The sequence below is a fragment of the Perca flavescens genome, chromosome 3, assembly GCF_004354835.1.
Source record: "Perca flavescens isolate YP-PL-M2 chromosome 3, PFLA_1.0, whole genome shotgun sequence".
NCBI classification, from domain to species: domain Eukaryota; kingdom Metazoa; phylum Chordata; class Actinopteri; order Perciformes; family Percidae; genus Perca; species Perca flavescens.
In genome coordinates this window covers 9,104,487-9,131,125 of record NC_041333.1, presented here as the reverse complement: position 1 = coordinate 9,131,125, position 26,639 = coordinate 9,104,487, and the positions used below count along the sequence as shown (strand labels likewise).

General features: G+C 42.4%; 2 protein-coding genes across 2 annotated transcripts in view; both read right to left on the bottom strand.

Annotated features, from left to right (window-relative positions):
- Nucleotides 1-2,202, bottom strand: part of LOC114552662 (B-cadherin) — a 47,683-nt gene extending 45,481 nt beyond the window's left edge. Inside the window, exon 1 of the mRNA XM_028573642.1 lies at nt 1,958-2,202. Coding sequence (XP_028429443.1) covers nt 1,958-2,008 — 51 coding nt within the window. The 5' untranslated portion in view covers nt 2,009-2,202. The remainder of the gene's footprint in view (nt 1-1,957) is intronic.
- Nucleotides 2,203-13,878: 11,676 nt separating this feature from the next.
- The window catches only part of LOC114552230 (B-cadherin), a 56,865-nt gene continuing 44,104 nt past the window's right edge, over nt 13,879-26,639 (bottom strand). Inside the window, exons 16-17 of the mRNA XM_028572880.1 lie at nt 15,516-15,648; nt 13,879-14,131 (exon numbers count right to left, since the gene is read on the bottom strand). Of these exons, the coding sequence (XP_028428681.1) occupies nt 13,983-14,131; nt 15,516-15,648 (282 nt within the window). The 3' untranslated portion in view covers nt 13,879-13,982. The remainder of the gene's footprint in view (nt 14,132-15,515; nt 15,649-26,639) is intronic.

Sequence of the window (26,639 nt, the reverse complement as noted above, 5' to 3'; positions counted from 1 at the left end):
TGTTATTTTTTTGTCAGCTCCGTTCATGCAGATCGGACGAACAGCCTAGGAGGAAAAGTAGGTTTACGACAAATCGCAATTTTACTGTTATAAAAGTCTAAGCGGAAATGGGCGTGGCCTATATCAGGAGATTCAGCTCCATTCGGTGATGCTTGGATATCATTTTTAAATGTGCGATGTATGGGAGTTATAGTGCAAAACACGTTTTCTTCTGCTATAGCACCACCTGGTGGCGGACATATGTAATTTGTTAATGTCCCAGGTCCTTGCAGGGTTCAGGTCCAGTCTTGAAAATTGCACAGCCCCACCATGCACAGTTTAGGCTGTACTGACACTTTTATTAACGGAAAAATAAAATGAACTGCGATTACAATAGGGTTCCCATCACTACTGGTACCCCCTCGGGCTTGGACCCCTAAACAGGTGTTTTCATCTGATCCAGAAAGTGAACCAAATATGCATTGTGTTTCTGTTATCATTTGGGCAATCCCACCTCCCAATATTAAATAGTTAATGCTGTGCACACTCATTGTCTATTAAAGTCAACCATGAAGAAACATTTACATGCTGGCGCTGTCGTTACCATTTTTCTGGGGAAATCATGATGTTACAGTCCATAATCCATTTAAGAGTGATGATCCGCAGCCGATGTTCATCTATTTTGTTTGCTAAAGAAATCAGGGCTCCAGACTCCAAATGGCATTTTGCAAGTAGTTACTACGCACAAGTACTTTTTACAAAGTTGCTCACACACGTGTGACCTGCAAATGTGACGATATTTTTTTTAATTCATGTTGAAAAACGAGGAGGGAGCGAAGTTAATCGAGTTAACCAATGTGTGTGATAGACGGAGGGTCTGTGAGTGATTAGTCCACTCTATGGGAAATGTCATCTACAATCGTAGTTTCTCGTTTTCGTGGATTCACACCCGGGTAAGTCAACCATGTCAAAACATTTACATGCTGTTGCACGGCACTGTTGTTACCATGTTTCCGTGAAAATTTCATGATGTTGCAATCCATAATCCATTTATGAGTGAACATCCCCAGCCGAAGTTCATCCATTTTGTTTGCTACAGACCGTACATTGGTGAGGAAAATGCTGCGTAGTGATATCCAATAAGGAGAGCCTAACGTGAGCCCTCCTCTCTTCCCCCCCACATTGTACATGGTCTCAACCCCATCTGCAAGAACTTCGGTCAGCGGAACAGGGTTGGTAGCCTTTGTCCCTGTTATAGTAGTCGGTCTCGTCACAAAATAAAGCCCATTTTTACTCAGTGTTTTCTATTTTTCTGTGTCAACTTTTCTTGACCCTGGTCTGAAGACTCTTTATGAAACTTGTTTTTGACTCGTTTTTCTGCATACTTGCAGTTCTGAACATCAGAACTACGTCTGGGAGTCATTCCAACAACTAGTTACATAAATGATTGGATAATAAATATATGGGGATGTTGTTGCTGGGACGTCCAATGAGAAGTGGAGGGCCTGTTTTGTGGCCATGGCTAAAAGGAACAACTGCTGAAGGAAGAGCAGTCATTTTTCTTCAGGGTCTTTCGATTGAATAGAGATCTATTATTGCACCATCCGATCTCCCTGAAGATTCTATGATTCAACAAATCAGCCTAAGAAAATCAACAACAGTGTTTTGAATGTCCTGAGCTGCTCCCTCTCTGGCTCGCTCATTACTCAATCTTTCCCACGCAGGCTGTTAAATACTTAGTTAGATACCCCCTTTCCCGTGGGATTTTAATCAGATAAGATATGATGAATTTCAGTGTTACCAAATAAAAGAGAAAGGAAGGGTGAGCCTGTATGAGGCAATAATAAAGTACACTGACAGAAATAATACTTTGTTTACATTTCTGAATGTGCATTTGTTAAGCACCATTATTTAAAATGTGACTGTGAACTAAAATAAAACTGCAAATTGCAGTTTCTGTATACATTTTTTTACTCACCTGTAAAATGGCGAGTAAAATGCCCACAACCGCGAGCCCAGTGGTCCCCATCTGTCTCTAAATAATAAAAACAATAAAAGGAAACAAAAAAACTGAACTGCCAAATGAACTATAAGTATATTCCTTTGCAAAGTTTCGTCGTGGCTTCTTTGTCTTCTCTCCTGAAGGTGAGAGAGATGGATACCCGCAGTTTCTGTTACTCCCTATTCCTAAAGTGGGTAACAGCGTTCTTATTAACCAGCAAGGAGCTGTATCTGAGCTAAATGATCAGCATTCAACTTTAAACTCTGCTCTCTTTCTCTCTCTCTCTCTCTTACACCCACACACACACACACACACACAGACACACACACACACACACATACATTGTGTAAAGTTTTTTCTGATATTGACCACATATTTTCATATTTAATGACATAAGAATCTGATTTTAAACTACCCTGTGGGAATTAAGATTCCAAGAATGGTTGTTCATCAAGAATGACCAAAGAATATGGACAGCTGGCATTAGTTTGAAACCTTTTGAAAGTGGCAGTAGAAGTTTCAGGTTCCCCATTTTCATGAAACAAAATGTGATCCTTATTCAAAGGCCAGGTCTCCAGCCTAACCTTTTTTTTCCAATAGGAGCACTGTGGCCCCTAACTTAAAATTGTATGGGCACAGACAACTTCAGAGTGCACAAGCTTAAATTGACTTGCAACGCAATTTTCCCCATATTATACTAGATGAAAGTTTTAGTAATTGTTGTGAATAATGTTACATTCCATTCTGTGAGAAGTTTGAAGAAAGTCGTTCATTTATTTAATTTGTATCCTAGAGTGCAACACTGTTTTCCTATCTGTGTGAACAGACCTTGAGACAATCCTTCCTCCCATCCTGACTCTCTTATCTTACTACACCTCAACTTAAAGTGCTCATATTATGCTCATTTTCAGGTTAATACTTGTATTTAGAGGTTATATCAGAATAGGTTTACATGGTTTCATTTTCAAAAAACAACACATTTTTGTTGAACTGTACTTGCTGCAGCTCCTCTTTTCACCCTGTGTGTTGAGCTCTCTGTTTTAGGCAAGGCAAGGCAAGGCAGCTTTATTTGTATAGCACATTTCAGCAAAAGTGCTTTACATAAAACATACAAAAAAATGTAAAACAGATGAAATACAAGAATAAAATGTACAGTGCAGTATAAGAAATGAACAATTATTTAAAGAAAGGCAACAACAAAAAGAAAGGTCTTCAGCCTTGATTGAAAAGAACAGAGTTGTGGCGGACCTGCAGTTTTGAGAGGTCTAGGTGGTTTATAGTGTAGCAGCAGATCAGAAATGTATTTTGGCCCTAAACCGTTTAGTGATTTATAAATCAGCAAAAGTATTTTGAAATAAATTTTTTGAGGGACAGGAAGCCAGTGCAAAGACTTCAGAACGGGGGTGATGTGATCCACTTTCTTGGTCTTAGTGAGAACTCGAGCAGCAGCGTTCTGAATCAGCTGCAGCTGTCTGATTGATTTTTTAATGAGACCTGTTAAGACATCGTTACAGTAATAAAGTCTACTGAAGATAAAAGCATTGACAAGTTTTTCCAAATCCTACTGAGACATAAGTCCTTTAATCCTTGATGTATTTTTAAAGGTAATACAGTCCCCTCCAAAAGTATTGGAACGGCAAGGCAAATTCTTTTGTTTTTGTTGTCCACTGAAGACATTTTGTTTTAAGATCAAAAGATGAGTATGAGACAACAGTTCAGAATGTACATCTAGATAGAGATATATCACCGTTTGTTTGAACCAACCCATTTTTCAAGGGAGCAAAAGTATTGGAACATGTGACTGACAGATGTTTCTTGTTGCCCAGGTGTCGCTTTTTAGGTTGGTTGTTCAAACATTAAATAACTCTGCATGACTAGTCTAAGTATTTATCCTTGGTTTAAACCTATAAAGACTGCATTTCTTGTTAAAGAGGATAAACCAACATGAAGACCAGAGAGCTGTCTATGAGAGAAAAGCAAGCCATTTTCAAGCTGACAAAAGAAGGAAAATTGACTTGAGCCATTGGACAAACATTGGGCAATGTCCTGAAAAAGAAAGAAACTACTGATGTACAGAGCAACCGACATCGAACAGGTCGCCCAAGGAAAACAACAGTAGTTGATGACAGAAATATTGTGAGAGCTGTGAAGGAAACCCCAAAAACATCAGTAAGTGACATCACCAATGTTTCATTATGTTCTGCCTCTATCTGGACTGTACATAATGGACGATTAAAGCAGTCTTGCTTACTTGATCACATCTCAACTCTCTGCCTTAGTAACGTTATCCGAACTGGCCCGCATGCGCGGTGTAACCTCTAAATCAGTCCCCCGTACAACAGTACTTAAATAAACAATCCTATTGTTACATCTTTCTTTTTATTTTAAAAGTAAAAGTTAGTCTCTTTCCTTGAATTTAGGTATTCTATTGCAACAAACACAGTTTCATTTCTTCCTTCTTTTCTTTTTCATATTCCATACTCCAAACACCGAGTATAGTCCGTCAGGTAGTGGGGTCTGACAACTTGTCGACCGGACCTTGTGACCGTGTCTTGGTTCTCTGCTGGGCCGTCTGGCGGTACGGCCGCCCCAGTCACTGTTGGCGTGGGGGTGTTTGGTGTTGGTGTGAGCTCGGTGGGATCGTGTCTGAGGTGGCGACGATTCCGTCTCAGAACACCTCCTGACTCTAACTCCACCTCATATGATCTATGGCTCACCTGTACTCTCACTCTGTTCCCTCTTACCAGAGTGGCCATGTCTTTGGCTGTGCGGTTGTAGTACTTTTCCTGTCTCTGTCTGTTGTATTTCAGTCCCTGTTCGTTGTGTTACCTCTGGCTTCAGCAGAGTTTCTTTTGTGGGAAGCAGGGTCCTGGTCCTCCTGCTTAGGATTCTCTGTGCCGGGCTTGTGTTGAGACCGTGGCCCGGTGTGTTGCGATGATCCAGCATGGCCAAGTACGGATCCTGTCTCGCTGCTGCAGCCTTCAGCATCAGGTGCTTGGCTGTCTTTACCGCTGACTCCGCCTTCCCATTACTCTGTGGGAATCCCGGCGATGATGTCCTGTGTTCAAAGCTCCACTTCTGGCTGAAGTGCTGAAACTCTTGTGATGCATACTGGGGTCCGTTATCCGAGATAACAACGTCAGGAATCCCCTGTCGAGCAAAGTGGGCCTTGAGTTTTTTGATCACTGTGTTGCTCTTAGTGTCAGGTAGATAATCGACCTCCCAAAAGTTTGAATAATAATCTACTGTTATGAGATAGTCTTTATTGTGAAAGGAGAAAAGGTCTGTTCCTACCTTGGCCCAGGGTCTGCTGGCCATGTCATGTGGGTGTAGTGTCTCTCTTTGTTGTTTTGGGTCCACTGACCTACATATGTCACATTTGGAGATGAAGGTCTTGATCTCCTCGTTCATTCCCAGCCAGTATACGCATTCCCTCGCTCACCTCAGACATCCTTCTACTCCCAGGTGAGAGGAATGGATCCTGTGAGTGATGTCCACCCTGAGTGCGTCAGGTATCATGGCTCTGTCTCCTCGGAAAACAATATGCCGTCCTGGAAACTCAGTTTATCTTGGAAAGTGTGGTAGTGCCTGATATCACTTGGTAAGTCCTTTTTTTCTGTTGGGCCACCCTGACAGTATCCTGTTTGCCACACTCTGTAAATTTGTGTCCTCTTTTATTGCAGCTCTGATGGCACTCAGCCTCTCTGCTGAAATGGGTAGGTAGCTGACCATGGTCACAGTCTCTATATCTGTCTCACTCTCTCCCTTAGTGCTCTCCGGTAAGTATGCTCTACTTGGTATATATGCGTGTCTGCAAGTAGCATATCCCTGCCTGGAACATAGGTCACACTAATATCATACTGCTGCAGCCTGAGTAGCATTCTCTGCAGTCTCTTAGGTGCACTAAGTAATGGCTTGCTGTGTATATTCTCTAGAGGCTTGTGGTCGCTTTGTACTGTGACCTCTCTACCATAAGTATACTGATGGAACTTTTCCATCCCAAACACTATGGCTAAGCATTCTTTCTCTATTTGGGCATAGCCCTTTTCAGTTGGTGTGAGTGTCCTACTACCAAATGCTACCGGTTTCCCTTTCTATGTCAGGGCGGCCCCCAGTCCTGTATCTGATGCATTGCACCGAAGCGTCAACTCCTCTTCCTTGTTGTAGTACTGGAGGATTGGTGCTTTAGTCTTTCAGTCTTCTAAACGCCCCTTCTTGGATGTCTCCCACATGTTATCCTTGTGCGTGAGTTGTCTCAGAATCTCAGAGTCATCTGAAAGGTGGTCATAGAATTTAGAAAGATAGTTGACCATCCCAACTAGTCTCTGTACCCCTTTCACGTCAGATGGCCTTGGTATCTCTCTGATTGCCCGTACTTTCTCTGGGTCAATCCTCAGTCCCTCGGCCGTGAGCAGATGACCTATGTAGTGTACCTCTTTTTGTCTGAGCTTGAATTTGTCCGCGTTCAGCTTGATGTTGCGCTCTCTGCACCTGGTTAGAAAGCGTCTGACTTTTTCGTCATGGTCCTTTTCTGCCTCCTCTTGTGTAGCTCCTTCCACCGTGATTAACACATCATCTGCTATGACGCAGACTCCTGGGAGGCCCTCCAGGGCCTGCATGAGCTTTCTTTGGAACACTTCCGGTGTTGGGCTTATTCCCATCGGCATCCTTAGCCAACGGAAGCGACCGAATGGGGTGGCAAATGTGGTGAGGTAGCTCGACTCTTCTTCTAGTTTGACGTGCCAGAAGCCTTGCTTCACGTCGCAGACTGTGAATACTTTTGCCTTTGACATCTCCGGCAGGATGTCATCTATAGTTGGGAGCGGATAGTGACTTCTTTTTAGTGCCCGATTCAGAGGTTTTGGGTCTATACAGATCCTCAGCTTCCCATTAGGTTTTCTCACTGCGACCATGCTACTGATCCAGTCAGTGCTGCGTTCCACTGGTGTGATTATCCCTCTTCTCTCTAGATCTTTGAGTTCCTCTTGTCATTGTTGTTCCTCATCATAGCTACAGGTACTCTGCGCTTTGGCAGTTTCACTGGCAGTACTCATGCCAGTCATCTATCTCTATTCTATATTCACCCTCCATGCAGCCATCTCCGGTGAACACATCCTCAAACTCTTCATTTATTTTGTCCATGGTCATGTGTTTGCCACTTTCTCCCTTGGTCACTGGGCTTGGCTCTTTCTTCACTATGCTGTCTATAGCCAAAATGTTCTCGTACTGTACTTTTATCAACTTCATTGCCTCGCTGGCTTTTCTGCCCAGTAAAGGGATTCTGCTACTCTGGTCAACCACTTGGAAGTCTAATCTGTACAGCTTGTTGTTTCTGGGGTTTCTGACCTTAACCCTACATGTACCCAGAGGAGTCCACTTGGTCTTGTTATACATCACCAGCATTTTGTCAGTGTGTTCTAACTGTGTGTCTGAGTTTAGTAGATCGATGAGGATGATATTACAGGTGGCCCCACAGTCTATCTGGAAGTTAACTAACTTTTCCCCTATCTTCATTCCTGCAAAGAGCTGCTGGCCCTGACTGTGGCTGTCTTTAACCTGGTTTACAGTTTCATCCTCTCTATTTACTTCAGTTATACAGTTGATATCCTCATAAAAGTCACTGTCACTAGTCTGCTCTATAACTGCATGCACTTTCTTAGTTTTCCTACTGTTCTCTTGTCTCGATCTGCACTGAGCTGCAAAATGATTTTCCACACTTCTTACACTTTTTTCCAAAAGCTGGGCAGTTTTTCTTATTCCTCTTGTGTGTTCTACCACAAAACTTGCACAGTAGCTCATTGTCTTTTTGACTCTCTTCTGCCTGTTTTAATGCATATACCTCCTCCACTGTCTGTCCTTGCAGTCTTCTGTTATTCTCCCTTGACAGCTCTGCGGCTCTACAAATGTGCAGGCAGGTATCAAGAGTCAGCTTCTCTTCTCTGAGTAATCTCTCCCTCAGTGCTGAGCTATTTGTATCACACACAAGTCGATCTCTGATTAATGAATCTCTAATGTCTCCAAAATTGTAACTTTGTAACTACAAGAATTTTCAAGTCCGTTACATAGCTGTCCACGTTTTCATCCAATCCCTGGTTCCTCATGAAGAATCGGTACCTTTCCACAGTCTTGTTTACCTTTGGGTTGCAGTACTCATCAAACTGCTGAATCATTAAACTCACTCTGGTCCTCGCTGAAGGGCTAGCATTCGACAAAGTTGCCCAAAGTTCTCTGCCTTTTTCTCCGATGAGATAGTTGAATAGCTTGACTTTTGTGGTCTCTTTGGCATCTGGCATGGTAAGGTCTATGTACAGTGTGAACTGTTCCTTCCAACTTTTCCATGACTTCGCCAAGTTGTTGGAGTAGCTAAACTTCCACTTTCTCTAGTTAATTCTGACAATCTTCGATGTGCACACCGCTGCGCTGCCACCATGTTTCATTATGTTCTGCCTCTATCTGGACTGTACATAATGGACGATTAAAGCAGTCTTGCTTTCTTGAACTTTATTGCAGGTGTGCAGTCATCACATCTCAACTCTCTGCCTTAGTAATGTTATCCGAACTGGTCCCCATGCGCGGTGTAAACTCTAAATCAGTAATCTGTACAACAGTACTTAAATAAACAATTCTATTGTTACAACCAACGACCTCCACAGTGCAGGGGTGAAGGTATCACAATCCACTGTTCGAAGAAGACTCCGAGAGCAGAAATATAGGGGCCATACCACAAGATGCAAACCACTCATCAGCAGTAAGAATCGGAAGGCCAGATTGGAATTTGCAAAGAGGTACAGAGATGAGCCGCAAAAGTTCTGGAACACAATCTTATGGACTGATGAGACCAAGATTAATCTCTACCAAAGTGATGGAAAGGCCAAAGTGTGGAGTAAGCAAGGAACTGCTTATGATCCGAAGCATACAAGCTCATCTGTGAAGCATGGTGGAAGTAATGTCATGGCTTGGGCGTGCATGGCTGCTTCTGGAACAGGCTCATTCATATTTATTGATGATGTAACTGATGATGGTAGCAGCAGAATGAATTCAGAAGTGTACAGAAACATTTTGTCTGCCAATTTAAGGAGAAATGCATTTAAACTAATCGGGAGTAAGTTTATCATGAAGCAGGACAATGACCCAAAGCACATTGCCAACAAAACAAAGGATTCATCAGGGGGGAAAAGTGGAAGGTTTTAGACTGGCCAAGTCAATCACCTGACCTTAACCCAATAGAGCATGCATTTCACCTCCTGAAGAGGAGACTGAAGGAAGAACTGAAAGAAGCTGCGTTAAAAGCCTGTGTGGTATCTAAGGGCTTATAAGTTTAAATTCTGTTATAAAGCTCAAATGTGCTGAGTCATCATGACCACTGTGGTAGTGAAGTAGGTTTAATGATTTACCTCTCAGTGGAGTGATGTTTTGAAGAGGATGTTCTATATGGTGTGCTGTGATTGGTGGCTGAGTGGGTTCACTGACTTTATGTGTAGTGTTGGAGCCCATCAAATGGACTCTGACCTTTACTTTGCCAACTCACATCTGTTTACTTTACCTAACATGTTATCTAAACGTACCCCTTATAACCCTGTTCTTGCTGCAGCAAGACAGAGTCTGTCCATCGGCTGTGTACTCTCCGGGCTCTGTAGGGCTCGTAATTGGTGCAGAAAACTTGATGTAATAAATCTTATATACAATGAAAACAGCGTCAGCAAATTTCACTTCAGATACATCATCACATCATCGCAACACAAAGATACAACACCTCCAATAGCATCACAAATGAAGAATGCAACAGTTTGGTGATGTCAATGGGTCGCATGCTTGAGGCAGTTATTGCAAGCAAGGGTTATGCCACCAAATATGAAATGCTATTTACTTTAAGATTATTTGTTCCAATACTTTTGCTCACCTAAAAATGCAGTGGTCTTATACAAACGGTGATATGTCCTGAGTTGTTTGACCCATCTAGATGTAAATACCAGGAAATAAAGCTGAAATTCTGAACTCTTGTGTCATACTCATCTTTTGATCTTAAACCCAAATGTCTTCAGGGAACAACAAAAACAGAGGAATTTGAACCAATAATTTCTGACTTTGTAATTGTCTTAATGTGGCTGTTGGAATTCAAGTCTGAGTCCATGACTACACCAAGATGTCTGGCTCTGTCTGTTGTTTTTAACATTGTCGTTTTAGCTACCAAGTGAGGCATCACACTTTTATTCCATCTTTGTTGGGAGTCACACATGCACAGTATCTAGGTAAGGACTACTACCCATTAAGAAGCAGAGTATGAGGGTGTGCCATGCTAGCAGCTAGGTGAGCATTATAACGTGTGTTACAAAGTGACAAATGTTTGTCTCTGAAGTAAATGCTGGACTACAATAGAGCTGTTTGGAGCAGTTTATGAACAGTGTTTTCTTTTGGAGATGTTAAGTCCGTTTGCGGTGGACTTTGGGCTTTTTCACTTTGTGAACCTATAACGTGCACAAAAAAGATATATAACACAATAAAGGAAAGGGAAAAAGCCAAAAAGCATAATATGAACACTTTAATGAATGGAGTGATTGGAGTGGATTAGGAAACACTCAATTAACTATCACTGCTATGCAGACAACACCCAATTATACTTATCAATCAAACCACACGAAACCAGTCAGTTAGCTGAACTTCAAGCATGTATTAAAGATATAAAATCCTGGATGACCTATAATTTTCTGATGTTAAACTGTAACAAAACTGAAGTTATTGTGCTGGGCCCTAAACACCTCCGAACTTCATTATCTAAAGATATAGCTACTCTGGATGGTGTTGTCCTGGCCTCCAGCACTACTGTCAGAAATCTAGGAGTTATTTTTGATCAGGATATATCCTTTAAAGGAACACGCCGACTTATTGGGAATTTAGCTAATTCACCGTAACCCCCAGAGTAAGACAAGTCGATACATACCCTTCTCATCTCCGTGCGTGCTGTAACACTGTCTGACGGTTCCAGCATTAGCTTAGCCCAGCACAGATCCTGCAGGTAACTGGTTCCAACTAGCCTACTGCTCCGAATTGTGACAAAAGTGACAAAATAACGCCAACATGTTCCTATTTACATGTTGTGATTTGTATAGTCACAGCGTGTACAAAAAACAACGTAACATGAGACACAGCCGTCTTCTAACAGTAAACAAACCGGGAACTATATTCTCAGACAGGCTTGCTGCGAGCATATCACTCCGCCCAAGTACTATATTCTTCCGCCTGAGAATATAGTTCCCGGTTTGTTTACAGTTAGAAGACGGCATTGAGTTCAATGTTACCTCACACAAGGGTATAGGGGGCGGCTCAGTATCATACGTAGACCACACATTCTGAGTTTCATGCAAAAACGGGATGATGTTTGTCATATAAGGCAGATTTCCTGTTGCCAGCGGGGGGCGCTATGACCAAAAGTCAATTTTGGCCTGTAGGTGTCCTCAGGCATGGACCCTTGTCAATTGTGAGAAATTTCGGGCAGATACTACAACGTACACTCAAGTTACAACAACTTCTTTGTTCATCGCTAAACACTCAAAATGGCCGCCACGCCACGCCCACACTGTCTGACGAAAAGTTTTTCTTTTAATAACTTTTCATCGTTAAGGTGTTGGGATGGTACAGACCAAGTTTGAAGTTGATCGGATGAAATCTCTAGGAGGAGTTTGTTAAAGTACGACATGTGGAAATCGCAGTAATTTCGAACATTTAATTCAAAATGGCGGACTTCCTGTTGGGTTTAGGGTATGGCTCTAATGAAGTTTCTTGTACTTCTTGACATGTTACATATGTGTACCAAGTTTCGTGAGTCTACGTTAAATGCACTGCAGGGGCTCAATTTTCTTAACGCCTTTTCGTGCGCCTATTCCCGAAACCCTTAAAATACGTAAATTTTCCCAAAACCCTTAAAATACGTAAATTTTCACCAGACTTGATGTGACCGCCAAATTTGGTGAGTTTTTGAATATATTATGCCCCTCAAAAAGCCAATTAATTTGACAGGAAAATAATAATAGAAACAATTAAAGTTGCGAGCAGCGATGGACGGGCCCTCGCGCCTCTGCGCGCGTCGGGGTTACCGGCAGACGCCGCTCCTTGCGACCGTGCATTTGCACGCAACTCAGACGCTGCAAATCGTCACCAATGAAAAGGGAACTCCCAGCCGAGTTCAACGATACCTCACACAAGACTCTACGTCATACGGTTCATTAGCTGTGAAAGGGGGCGTGGCTAAAGCATAGGGGGCGGGTCCAACCATCACCAATTAAAAATGAAGCCTCTGCTGAGATGAATGATACCTCACACAAGACTCTACCTTAAATGGGTCAGCATGTATGAAAGGGGGCGTGGCTTAAACATAGGGGGCGGGCAAAACCATCACCAATGAAGAAGGAAGTCTCTGCTGAGTTCAATGATACCTCACAGAAGTGTTTACATCAATCGGGCCATTAGTAATACAAGGGGGCGTGGCTTAAATAGGGGGCGGGCCAAACCATCACCAATGAAGAAGGAAGTCTCTGCTGAGTTCAATGATACATCACACAAGGGTATACCTGAAACGGTTCAAATGTTATGAAAGGGGGCGTGACTTATGTATAGGGGGCGGGCCAAACCATCACCAATAAAAAAGGAACTCTCTGCTGAGTTCAATGACACCTCACACAAGACTCTACCTTAAACGGTTCAAATGTTATGAAAGGGGGCGTGGCCTGATTACGTGGGCGTGGTCATATTATAGGGGGCGGCTCAGTATCACACGTAGACCACACATTCTGAGTTTCATGCAAAACGGGATGATGTTTGTCATATAAGGCAGATTTCCTGTTGCCAGCAGGGGGCGCTATGACCAAAAGTCAATTTTGGCCTGGACCCTTGTCCATTGTGAGAAATTTCGGGCAGATACGACAACGTACACTCAAGTTACAACAACTTCTTTGTTCATCGCTAAACACTCAAAATGGCCGCCACGCCACGCCCACACCGTCTGACGAAAAGTTTTTCTTTTAATAACTTTTCATCATTAACGTGTTGAGATGGTACCGACCAAGTTTGAACTCCATCGGATGAAATCTCTAGGAGGAGTTCGTTAAAGTATAGCACCTTGACTTTTAGACCTACTTCCTGTTGCCACTAGGGGGCGCTATGACATGGTTGGACTCTTATGAATCCTGAAACGTTTTGAGGTAATCGGACAACGTACACTCGAGTTACACCCACTTCCTGTTTCGGCGGCGAAACGCACAAAATGGCCGCCCTGCCACGGCCTCGCCCTATGACGAAAAGTTTTTCTTTTAACAACTTTTCATCTTTAACTTCTTAAGATGGCACAGACCGAGTTTGAAGTTGATCGGATGAAATCTCTAGGAGGAGTTCGTTAAAGTACGACATGTGGAAATGGCCAAAATCGCACTAATTTCGAACATTTAATTCAAAATGGCGGACTTCCTGTTGGGTTTAGGGTATGGCTCTAATGAAGTTTTTTGTACATCTTGACATGGTACATATGTGTACCAAGTTTCGTGAGTCTACGTTAAACGCACTGCAGGGGCTCAATTTTCTTAACTTTCTAGGGGGCGCTAGCGAGCCATTTTTGTGCGCCTATTCCAGAAACCCTTAAAATACGTACATTTTCACCAGACTTGATGCGACCGCCTAATTTGGTGAGTTTTTTAATATATTAAGCCCCTCAAAAAGCCAATTCATTTGACGGGAAAATAATAATAATTCCTTCAGTTTCAATAGGGCCTTAGCCGCTGTCGGCGCTCGGGCCCTAATAATTCCTTCAGTTTCAATAGGGCCTTCGCCGCTGTCGGCGCTCGGGCCCTAATTACTTGAAAAAACTTTTTTTTTATACTTAACCCTTTAAGTCATCACACGTCCAACCACTTCCTTCACAGCAGAGTAAGCATAAGCATCTTTACATACTACATTACTGAGCAAGATTGCCTCCCAATATTCCCAGGATTACAGGCAGTTCTGCCACCGTCCCTTAGCATAGCACTTCTTCCCCAGTGCAGTCACACACTGTGGCCTGTACACTGATGTTCCTCGCCAGGCCCGGGTTGTCTGCAATCCTCAGGATCACAGTGTACTCCCCACTGTCTAGCTCAGCGAATAAATTCAGGACAATGCCTGTTCCTGTAACAAAGAAGAAAATGGAGGACAATTTACTTTATTGCCCGTGCACAGTTAGTGTTTGTCATTTAGTCTAACTCCAAAAATGATTTCACACAAACGCCAGTGGCAGTTCTAAGGGGGGGGGACACTCGACCCTCCTTTGGCCCCGCTAACTTTGGCAAATATTTTCATTACATTTTTAATGTAAACCTTTATCTTCATAGTGGGGATATTATTCATGTGCAGTGATACATAACATGTAGGGTAACACTGAATGAGTATTACTGTGTTCATTGTCATATTTGTATTGTTAGTCTTTTGTAGAACCTAACCTATGGAAGCTAGATGGTATGTAACACTTGTGCTTAATATATTTGGTACCCCTAAAATTGCATGTGGCCCCAGCCTGGCCCCTCCATTTGAAATGGTCTAGACCCGCCACTGACAAACGCTCAAAGTGAAACTAGCATCCTTGTAAATGTATTGCATGAGGAGCTCCTTTTCAGTGATAGTACAATCATGTTGTGAGAAAAAAAGGGGTGAATCTCCCACAAATTGTAACAGAAAATCTGACACGTTAGTCTGGTGGGTTTGGTGATTTTGGGGCTGTTTTATGTTAAACAAAAAGGAACTTGGGAGGAGGCCTCGGGGAAGACCCAGGACTAGGTGGAGGGATTATATCTCCAACCTGGCCTGGGAACGCCTTGGGATCCCCCAGTCAGAGCTGGTTAATGTGGCTCGGGAAAGGGAAGTTTGGGATCCCCTGCTGGAGCTGCTCCCCCCGTGACCCGACACTGGATAAGCGGAAGAAGATGGATGGATGGAAAAAGTAACTTACTCTTTACCAAAAAGGTCTATCGCTGTAGGGATCCTTTACATAATGTTATCAGACACTTAGAATAATACTCTGAGCCTGTCAGCGGGACAAAAAAGGCACTTTTAGTGGATGCTAACTGACGGTGTGCATTTAACATTGCAGCCCGGTTCGTGACTGCTGGTTGCAGCGTTCTCGCTCAATACTGGACTACAGATTTCAAAAGATTTTGGTTCACATTATCACTTGGACACCAATGCATGGGAAAATAGGGTCCAAGTTGAAAAATATTTAAACACCATTGCAAATTAGCGCATATAAACTTTGTTGGCCAGCTGAACAGAACACCAGCCAAAACAATTTGAGGAAAGTTTTCAGCTCCTAAACAAACAATAAAACAATTATTTCACTCTCTTTCTTGACCTACTTGTTTTTTTCCGGCATCTTTAAAAAAAAAATGTAGAATGTTTTTTTCTCCCAGGAATGGCCTATGAGTTTCTCCTGGGACTCGCTATTCAATTAGATGGCATTAGTTTGTGGTTTGCCATGTGTAAGAAGACCTTTTCAGTCATATATTATTAGTCTACATACTGTATTTGTCCATCCTTGCGATCCAGTGGTTCTTGGACATGCCCTGTAAAGAGACGCTGTAAGGACCAGCGAAGCCCGGTCCGTCTCTATCTGTTACCCTCAGCAGTAGAGGAGCCGATTCCTTTTTACACACCTGTGAAAACACCATGTCAGACAAGTCTTTGTTTACTTTTTACAGTGGCTTCTGTGTGATATATTTTAAAGGTACAATATGTAAAATTTCTGCATTAAAATGTCTAAAAACGACTATATCTATGTTATATATTTTGTTGAGTTGTGTACTTACACTATCCGAAATGTTTCCAACGTTCAAACCCAGAGAAATCTGTTTTTTTATTTTAATGAAACGGGACGTTTCATTTAGTCGCCTGTCAGTGGCATCATAAAACCTTTGACCCCTCTAGTTACTCTAACTTCCTTCAAAAAATGGGAACCCAGATGATACGTTCGAGAGTAATAGTAAATTATACAATGTCATAGTTATAACCGCAATACTGCTTTTTTCCTGCCACACAGCATAATGTTGTCATTAATTACATGCCACTTTGCAACATAGTAACACAGCACAGACCTTATTTATTGATACATTTCAATATCAATCGATACAGCTTAACATTACTAAAATGTGCTGGTTTACAAGTAGCTAATGCTAATGCTTGGTGTAGGCTATAAGGTTACAACATAGTTCAACACACTCGTGAAGTTATTTTAGTTTGATTGTTTTGACCACGGTTAACAGCACTGGGCTGACCCACGAATACATTCACCAGTAACATTAGCTGTATAGATAGACAACTAATTTAGCCAGCTAGCAACCCCCAGTCTGTCTGCCTCACTCCCGCGGCGCTAAGAGACTTCAGTCGGCATGAGAGCTGACAACAGCCTTTGGACATATGGTTTACATTAGCCCCCAGCCCCCCCGGCTAGCTAGCAGCTAGCCACTATAATTACAGCAATCCAAATCCGGCCAGCACTTAACTCCAGTGCAGGGTACTTAAGACGCTAACGGCAGTTTAATGAACAATTGGGAAACAGACCATATCAGACCCTGGCACCCCGAGTCAGAACAGCGGCCATTCGTAAAGTTAACATTACATCTCTGTTAACGTTACCGGTGTTCGTGCCGAAAATTTCCCCACTTCGCTTTAGCTGTCCTTACAGTTCAATAACACCTGTCTCCTGGCGTCATTGAGTAATGTTACAACAAACCCCTTTCGCCCCGGTTATTGAAAACATCCAAAAGGTGACATTGACGTGTGAAATATATTGTGATATAGTGGTTATAGCTACTGGCTAGTATTAGCTTGCTTTGCTAGCTAACTGGTCATTGACATTGACGTGTGAAATATATTGTGATATAGTGGGTATAGCTGCTGGCTCAAAAACATGACAACTGTTAAAGGACCAGTTTGTAGGATTTAGCAGAATATATAGGCAGAAAAGGTATAACATTTTCATAACTATATTTTTACAAGTGTATAATCACATGAAACTGAGAATCGTTTTGTTTTCATTAGTTTAGAATGACCCCTTCATATTTTTTTCAGACAGCAGGCTCCAAAAAAACGTGTCCCCTGATTTGTTGACCTGTTTGCAGCATTTGACCCAACTCTCACACAGAATTTAAAGGAAGCATGGGAAAAGGACCTGGGTGGGACAAGAACTGATACAAATTGGTTATGTTATCTTAAAGACACTCACAAATGTTCTATACATTCTACAGACCAGCTAATTCAATATAAAGTTCTCCATAGACTACACTACTCCTGTACTAATCTACATTTGGATTATCATTCTGTGTCTCCAACCTGTCCAAAATGTAACCCTGGGTCACCTTTGTTGGTCCTTTCCCAAGATCAACAAATTTTGCCTGCTTTTATAGAATCAAATCATAACAACAGATCTCCCCCAAGTTCAAGCATTTAATGCAACAGTGGCGAGGAAAAACTTCCTTTTAGGCAGAAACCTCGAGTGGTGAGGAAAAACTTCCTTTTAGGGAGAAACCTCAGACAGACGCAGGCTTTTGGTGGGTCGGACATCTGCTAGTTGGGGGGTACAGCTTAACAGTGGCAATTATAATAACAATCAAGAAAATGGAACTATGACTAGAAATAATAGTTATAGCAGTTCAGGACTTAGCAGGGCGTAGAGGTGTGAGGAGATCTTGTACCATAAGATCTTGCGATATTTAACGTGACGAGATTTCTTGTTAAGGTAAAAAGTATTTTGCGATATCGCTACACAAGTCCAGAGCAGCAGCCAGCATGATGGATGAGTCTGATTTTGACCCCACCAGTTCTCCAAAGTCGACTCAGAGTTAACTTTTGCAGAGCGATAGAAGGGGGAAAAAGCTGCCTGTAAAGCCCAGCGTTAGAACAATAGTTACCTATTGTAACTCCAGATTCTATGAGTATAAGCATAGCCCTCTCAGAGCTGTTGCTATTGGGTTTATCCCTCGCGCATGCATAGTCATGAAGATTTCTTTTGCGCCCTTGTGCTTTGCACGGACCTCTCACGTTCACAGTTACTATATTTTACAGCTGCGAGACCAGAGATCTGCTCCCGACATCAGCATTTTTCTTCAGCCAATGTTAGTGAAGCAGGTGGCCTGGATGTTAGACGGCTATGCCTATACTCATAGAATCTGGAGTTACAATACGTAACTATCGTTTTATTCTGTATAGGCTTTGCCCTCCAAGAGCTGTTGCTATTGGGTTAAGGGCAAAGCTGATATAGTCAATGCCACCTGTGACACCAACATCCACAAGCAGATAGCATAGACTAGCTCCTCTTCTTTCTCACACTGTACAGGTTTTTTATGTAACAAAATTATATTGTTTGCTTAAAAACCTGATAGGCTATCTCCATGACTGGCTTGCTTAAAGGGATACTTCACTGATTAGCATTAAGCTTTGTATAAGTAGAAACCCGGTAGTATTTTCGAATGACCGTGCTTCCCTCCCTCATGTCACCCTGAGACAGAGATCTCTGTATTGTAGGTCTGGAAAAAACCTCTGATGACGCAAAAATCGTCGTTTTGCATCATCTGAAGCATTTTTATCCAGAGGCTAAGGACTACAGCCAGTAACCAACCAGCTAGTTCCACATGTTTTCACCCTGCCCATAGGGGGTGGGACCTCAATCCCATAATGTCCAAACAGTGTCAGCCATCTTGAAGCTAAGCTAACAGGCTCTCTCTCTTCTGCATGTGCATTCAAACTACTGCACATGTGTACCACTGGGATACATTGGTACAGATAAGAGAATATGCAGGAAACTTTATTACAGATGGAATTCTCAACACACTAATTGCACTTTATGTATAGTCTATAATGTATGTGTGCACTAAATGTAGCTGTCTCGTGTCTCGTATGTCATTTTTATATAATGTGGTTTTTATAAAATGTTTTTATAAAATGTCGTTTTTATATATTTTAAATGTGTAACACCACTTGAGCCATAGTGAAACGTTTCGTTTCACTATATGCAGTGTATATGGTTGAAATGACAATAAAACCCACTTGAGTTGACGCTGTAACCAGTAGGCGTGGCTTGGGAGTGGCCTCGTAGGGAAGCGAAGCAAGTGCATTCTGGGAGATTGTTGTCTTTCATCCACATGAGCCAAAAATACATTTTCTGGCTTTTCTCGGTCTAGAAGGTACCAACTTCTGAAATAATTTCACATTTCTACTACATAAATGACCCAATTTAAATACATATTCATCTTTCCAGAGGTGAAATATCCCTTTAATGTTGTGAGGCCCTGCCGCATGGATTCTGAAGGTGCTCCATAATTAGGGCGCGAGCGCCCACCACAGCGAAGGCCCTATTGAAACTGAAGGAATTATTATTATTATTACACAAAATGAATGAAAACCCTCCCATACCCGAAAACCCACAAAACTTTGAACATGCATTAGACCTGGTGAACCATTTGATATTTTAATGGTTTCGTAAATAGTTATAAAATAGTTAAAAAAATTGCTCACTAGTACCCCTTACAAAACATTTTAAAAAATGAGCCCCTGCAGAATGTTTCACGTAGACTTACGAAACCTGGTACACATATGTAACATGTAAAGACAAACACAAAAGCTTATTGGAGCAATGCCCTAAAGCCAACAGGAAGTTGGCCATTTTTAATTGATTGTACAAAATTTCAACGTTTTTTTGCCATTTTCATATGTCGTACTTTAACGAACTCCTCCTAGAGATTTCATCCGATCAACTTCAAATTTGGTCTTAAGACGTGAAAGATGAAATTGTATTAAAAGAAAAATTTTGGTCATGGAATTTCAAGAATTCATAAGAGTCCAACCCTGAGGAAATATACAGGCCGATATTGGCTCAAAGTCATAGCACCCCGTAGTGGCAACAGGAAGTAGGCCTAAAGTCAAGGTGCTATACTTTAACAAACTCCTCCTAGAGATTTCATCAAATCAACTTCAAATACGTTTTGTGCTGTCTCAAGACCTCAGTGATAAAAATGTATTAAAAGCTTGAGTTTTTGCCAAATGGTGTGTGTGTGGCGTGCCGGACGTTTTGAGTTTTATCGATGAATGAAGAAGCTGAAGAAACTTGAGTGTACATTGTCCAATTTGGCCGAAATTTCTCAAGATTGACAAGGGTCTAGGCCATCTGTAAGCAAAAGTTTACTTTTGGTCATAGCGCGGGCCCCTACTGGCAATAGGAAATCAGCCTTCTATGACAAAAATCATCCGATTTACATGAAATTTATAATGTGTGGTCTACATGTGATACTGAGCAACACCCTATACTTTAACAGTGTTTGGAATAATGCCGTTTAAAAGAACGGCGTTAGGTAACGGCGTTACTTTTTCAGTAACGGGGTAATCTAACTAATTACTTTTCCCGTTGTTACAACGCCGTTAACATTACTGGACGTTAAATGCGGTGCGTTACTATGCATTGATTGAATAAACTGTGTAATCCGAACGCATCCCTTGCTAACAGCTACTGAGGAGGTGGGTTAATAACGAGGTAAGCGATTATGATTGGCTAAGGCAGAGTCGTGTTTCATGGTAGCCAATCAGAGCCAGACACACAACAGTTAAACAGATTAGGCAGAGATGGCGAGTCAGGAGCAATCCGATGAAAAGTTGGCATTTTCAAGGTGGAGATATGCACTACTTCAAATTATTTGTGGTCAAAGGCAAGAACGTGCATGTGTACATTATGTTCAGGAGCGAAGACTTTGTCGACATCCGTTATAAGCAACTCTAATTTAATGAAGCATCTCACAACGACACACGCATCTACAAAGCTAGTGGCCGAAACCAGCGATACCTCCACCACAGATGATAGCTCGCCATCCACTAGCAAGGACTCGGAGCAAAGTCCTCCAAGCAGCAAAAGCTAGATCTTTCTGCCTCCGGTGGCGTATTAGCACCGGGTCTGTGCAGGTGCGATGGATTGTGTACAAACCAAGAGGGTGTCGGAATGGTATATGTTTATTCTTCTCATCCAACCACAATCAAATTCACACTCTCCGGATGGAGCAATTTGGATAGGGTTTTTGTGTGTGTGTGTGTGTGTGTGTGTGTGTGTGTGTGTGTGTGTGTGTGTGTGTGTGTGTGTGTGTGTCAGAGATGGGGACTCGAGTTTGAGACTCGGACTTGAGTTTGAGACTCGGACTCGAGTGCGACTTCAGACTCGACTTGAGACTCGTCCTCAAAAGACTTCAGACTCGACTCGGACTCAAGCTGCGGGACTCGTGAACAGTGTTTATTTTTAGGAAATGTCTGACGAGCTCGCTATACCCTTATATATATGTCAATGGTTATACCCCTCACTTCATTACCTATAACCTGCCTACACGTACTGCTGGCTGGAGGACAACAAACAAACATGTCAAATTCACCGGCCGCTGCTGTGCCATTCATCGTAAGTTTTGCATTCAAAAACAATAAGGCCCAAACAAAAGAAGCACTCAATGCAAAATATGCGGTATCACGATAAAAGATTCTGGCTCAACCACATCTAATTTTATCAGGCATCTGAAAACGCACCCTGATAGGTGAGTAAACATGTTTAGCTCAGCATTGACCATCTACCGTTAGCTTGCTTCTTGCTTTAGCTACGACCTAACGTTACGGGAGGTTAACTCCGACTGTCTCCCTTATGAAATATAAATGAGCGTTTGTTTAATTGCCAAACTTGTGGTGGTCGATTAACGTTACTTTAATCATTTACGTGCCACTGTCTGCCATGACGTTAATTATTAACGTTGTCTGCAAACAGGTTACAGGATTATTGTTGATCATATAACGTTACAGTTACATTTAGTTATAACGTTACACTGGTTTGAGAGTCTGGGATGTGTTGACTTACAGTAGTTTATAAGGTATGATTAGTTGCATAGGCTGTGCATATTACATGGATCTGCCACTAAGTAAATAACAAATAATTGAGGATTCTCTATCATAAGGAAGTGCACTGTAGTGCAGATATTAACTTAAAAGTAAAGCATTCTTGGTGTTTTTATCATGTTGCAATAGTCTGTTTACACTGACACTATTATCTTTAATGTGACTGTTATCACCACTGTTCATCACCCCCCCAACCGGCCCGTCAGACACCACCTACCAAGAGTCTGGGTCTGCCGAGGTTTCTTCCTAAAAGGGATTTTTTTCTTGCCACTGTCGCAATAGCCACTGCTAATGCTTGCTCTTGAGGGAATTACTGTAATTGTTGGGGTTTTGGAATTTATAGTGTGGTCTAGACCTACTCTATCTGTAAAGTGTCTCGAGATAACTCTTGTTATGATTTGATACTATAAATAAAATTGAATTGAATTGATTATATACCAAAATCAAAGCTGATACTGTATGCTGATAGATAAAGGAGTCATAATAGCATATTGCATGTTTTGAATTCCTTATACAGTACAGGCCAAAAGTTTGGACACACCTTCTCATTCAATGTGTCCTTTATTTTCATGACTATTTACATTGTAGATTCTCACTGAAGGCATCAAAACTATGAATGAACACATGTGGAATTATGTACTTAACAAAAAAGTGTGAAATAACTGAAAACATGTCTTATATTTTAGATTCTTCAAAGTAGCCACCCTTTGCTTTTTTGATAACTCTGCAAACCCTTGGTGTTCTCTCAATGGGCTTCATGAGGTAGTCACCTGAAATGGTTTTCACTTCACAGGTGTGCTTTGTCAGGGTTAATTAGTGGAATTTTTCCCCTTATTAATAAAAACGCAAAGGGTGGCTACTTTGAAGAATCTAAAATATAAGACATGTTTTCAGTTATTTCACACTTTTTTGTTAATATAGCTATGCAGTGTTCTAAGCAGCCTGGATGGGTCTCTGTACGTGATGCAACTCTTATTATAACCACAAGAGACTTGAGACTTGACTTGGACTCTAACTCAGAGACTTGTGAGCATCTCTGGTGTGTGTGTGTGTGTGTGTGTGTGTGTGTGTGTGTGTGTGTGTGTGTGTGTGTGTGTGTGTGTGTGTGTGTGTGTGTGTGTGTGTGTGTGTGTGTGTGTGTGTGTGTGTGTGTGTGTGTGTTTGTGTGTGTGTGTGTTTTTGAATGATGACAAGCCGGAATGAAAACAAGCTGAACTGAAATAGGAGTACGAGGCTATTTTTAGGTATATTTTATACTAAGGAGAATGAAGTACAGATACTTGCGTAAAAATGTAAGGAGTAGAAGTAAAAAGTATGCTGTAAAATAATTACTCCAGTAAAGTATAGATACCCAAAATTTCTACTTAAGTAAGTTAAGTTACTTGACACCTCTGCATGCTATTAAGTGCGGATAAGACCGAGTGAATCATGGAGACACAATGAAAGCGGAAGTAAAAAAAGCGTGGGTGATAACCTCACACAGCCGGTGAGACAGCCGCTGTTTCAAAAGAGCTGCGTGATTGTTATTTAGTGAACGAAGAGCTGCTTCGCCTGATTTCTGTCGTGTGTAAAACATACTGAGATAATGGGCATGGGGCAGACTCGGTGAGACGCGTGGTTCTCTGTTATGAGGCGGAAGGAAGAAACCCTCAAGGTAAGAAATTCTCGGCCGAAAATAGTTTGTTTTGACTTTCAGCATGAATGAAGGATTTGGCTTTGCCACGCTCCCGTCCTCTCTAATAGAAAAGCAGGACAGTGAGAACGAAAGCGTGCATAAGTCACTCATTCTCCTAGCCAACATCAAGGCTAAGAGGGGCGCTGTTGTCAGGAACAACTGAGAGAGATTTGTACCATAGGCTCAAAAGCGGAACCCCAGAAACAGGAGCACTGGGATTAAATCCCATAAAGGTGCTAGAGAACGCACAACAGGTTTCTGTCGTCTGATCCTCTTCAACAAACGCTTCACTAAGGGATGCGCAAAAAAACATCTCTCTCCACAGTCCTTGTGGCACGACGAAAAAGGGCGCAACATAGGTGAATGAACTCTCTTTTCAAAGTTCTTTTCAACATTCCCTTAAGGTACTTGTCGACTATCAGGCGCAACCATCTCTGAATTTTTCATCATGTGCAACGTGTGTGTGTTTACTCATAGAGGAGCCGTACGTGACTTGCACCACCCTGTGAGAGTTTAATGCATCCAGCCTGGTTTTCATAGTAGCGGAGTTTATGTCCACACCAGATAAACTATCGCCTGTGAGGGGATCGGCGAACCCTTTGTGGCTAATTCAGTGTTTGTAGATGCTGCACAGCCTCCACTGTGTGGAATGCAGCTCTCTCGGAGGGTGTCATAAGGATTAGGTTGTCTACCAGAACAATGATCCCCTCTGCGCAATGGCTGAAAAACCACCTTGATACATTTAGAGGACATACAATGGCCAGCGAGTAGCCGTTTGTCTATTGAGCTCCCAGTGAGGAAAAGCACAGGAATTTTCTGTGTTTGGGGTTGACCGGAACGTAAACGTGCATTCAGGTCAATGGAAGTGAACCCATCGCTGGGCGCACACACTGCGACGCATGTACGGCCGTCAACATGTGGAACGGTCACTCCAGGATGCACCGGTTGAACAAAGACAGGTCCAGCATCGGTCTCATCCCTCCTGTTTGCTCCTGTTCTAGGAAATAACGGGATTAAAACCCGTCGTTTTCCTCCTCTGGAGGGACGCGAGAGATTAGACTATAGCATATTTTTCCAGCAGTTCCGCCAGCTCGGACATCAGAGCCATTATCTGAACTTGAGATAGCATGATAGTTTTTACCACGCCAGTAAGAACCGGGGGAGGGCTGGCGAATTGAAGCGTATAGCCGTTTGTGATTAGCTTCAACATCCACGTGTTCATCATGGGTAACATATAGGGAGCAGATCTCTGGTCTCGCAGCTGTAATATACTGTACAGTAACTGTGGACGTAAGAGAGGCCCGTGAAGGGCACAAGGGCACGAAAGAAATCTTCATGACTGCGCATGCGTGAGGGATAAACCCAATATCAACAGCTCTTAGAGGGTGAATCCTATACGAAATAGAACGTTAGAGTACCACTGCTCTGTCTCTCTCTCTCTCTCTCTCTCTCTCTCTCTCTCTCTCCCCCTCTCTCTCTCTCCCCCTCACTTGGCCGAGACACACGCATGTGCAGCGTGCCGTTCACTGTGGAGCTGTCTCGGGGCGATCACTCTTTCTCTGTCGTTTTTAAAATGAGTCGGGAAGCGAACAGCAAAACCTAACTTTACTTTTAATGACATTAAACAAAGAGAAATGTTCTCCCTTCGTCCTATAATGGTCATAAATCAGTACTAGAGTAGCCTACTTCCTTGTTTACTGCAGCAATTAATAAAATGCAGAGGATTAGAAAAGAGCATCTGTGTTTGTATTTTTGCTTTAGAATGTAATCACTGTGAAACAATAAAATAAGCTTTATTTCTCTCTGCCTACTGTACAAAGACAAATTTAAGTATAAAAAACAACTAGTCTCAACTACTGCCAGAAAACACTTGGTTACATTGTAACCTTGGTTCTCTGATTGAAGAGACTCTCTCCACCGTACATATGAATAAGTAATGGTGAAACTGTTAGTTATACAGTGGGGGAAATAAGTATTTGACCCTTTGCTGATTTTGCAGGTTTGCCCACTTACAAAGAATGCAAAAATCTACAATTGTAATCATATGTACATTCTAACAGTGAAAGACAGAATCCCAAAGAAAATTCCAGTAAATCACATCATATGAATTTATTAAAATTGATAACCATCTGATGAGGAAAAACAAGTATTTGACCCCCTGGACAAACAGCAAGTATTCTGGCTCCTACAAGCCAGTTAGTCTTTCTTTAAGACACAGCCCCAATCCGAACCAATTATCTACATCAAATACACCTGCCTCACCTCGTTACCTGTATAAAAGACACCTGTCAACACCCAAACAACCAGCATCCAACATCACCACCATGGGCAAGACCAAAGAGCTTTCTCACGGACATCAGGGACAAGATTGTTGATCTGCACAAGGCTGGGATGGGCTACAAGAGAATCGGAAAGCAACTTGGAGAGAAAAAGATCAACTGTCGGTGCAGTTATCAGGAAATGGAAGAAGCACCACACCACCGCCAACCTCCCTCGGTCTGGGCCTCCACACAAGATCTTGCCTCGTGGGGTGTCCCTGATCATGCGAACAGTGAGGAATCATCCCAAAACCACAAGGGGGAACTGATGAATCAACTGAAGGCAGCTGGGACCACAGTTACAAAAGAACGGTTGGTAACACACTCGCCGTCATGGATTGAAATCCTGCAGCGCACGCAAGGTCCCCCTGCTCAAGAAGAAACATGTACAGGCCCGCATGAAGTTCGCCATTCACCACCTGGACGACTCAGAAGAGGCCTGGAAGAAGGTGATGTGGTCAGATGAGACCAAAATAGAACTTTTTGGCCTCAACTCAACTCGTCGTGTTTGGAGGGCAAAGAACACAGAGTACAACCCAAAGAACACCATCCCCACCGTCAAGCATGGTGGTGGCAACATCATGCTTTGGGGGTGCTTTTCAGCCAAGGGGACGGGACAACTCCATCGTATTGAGGGGAGGATGGACGGGGCCATGTTTTGTGGAATTCTGGACCGACATCTCCTTCCCTCAGTGAGAGAGCTGAAGATGGCTCGAGGATGGGTGTTTCAGCACGACAACGA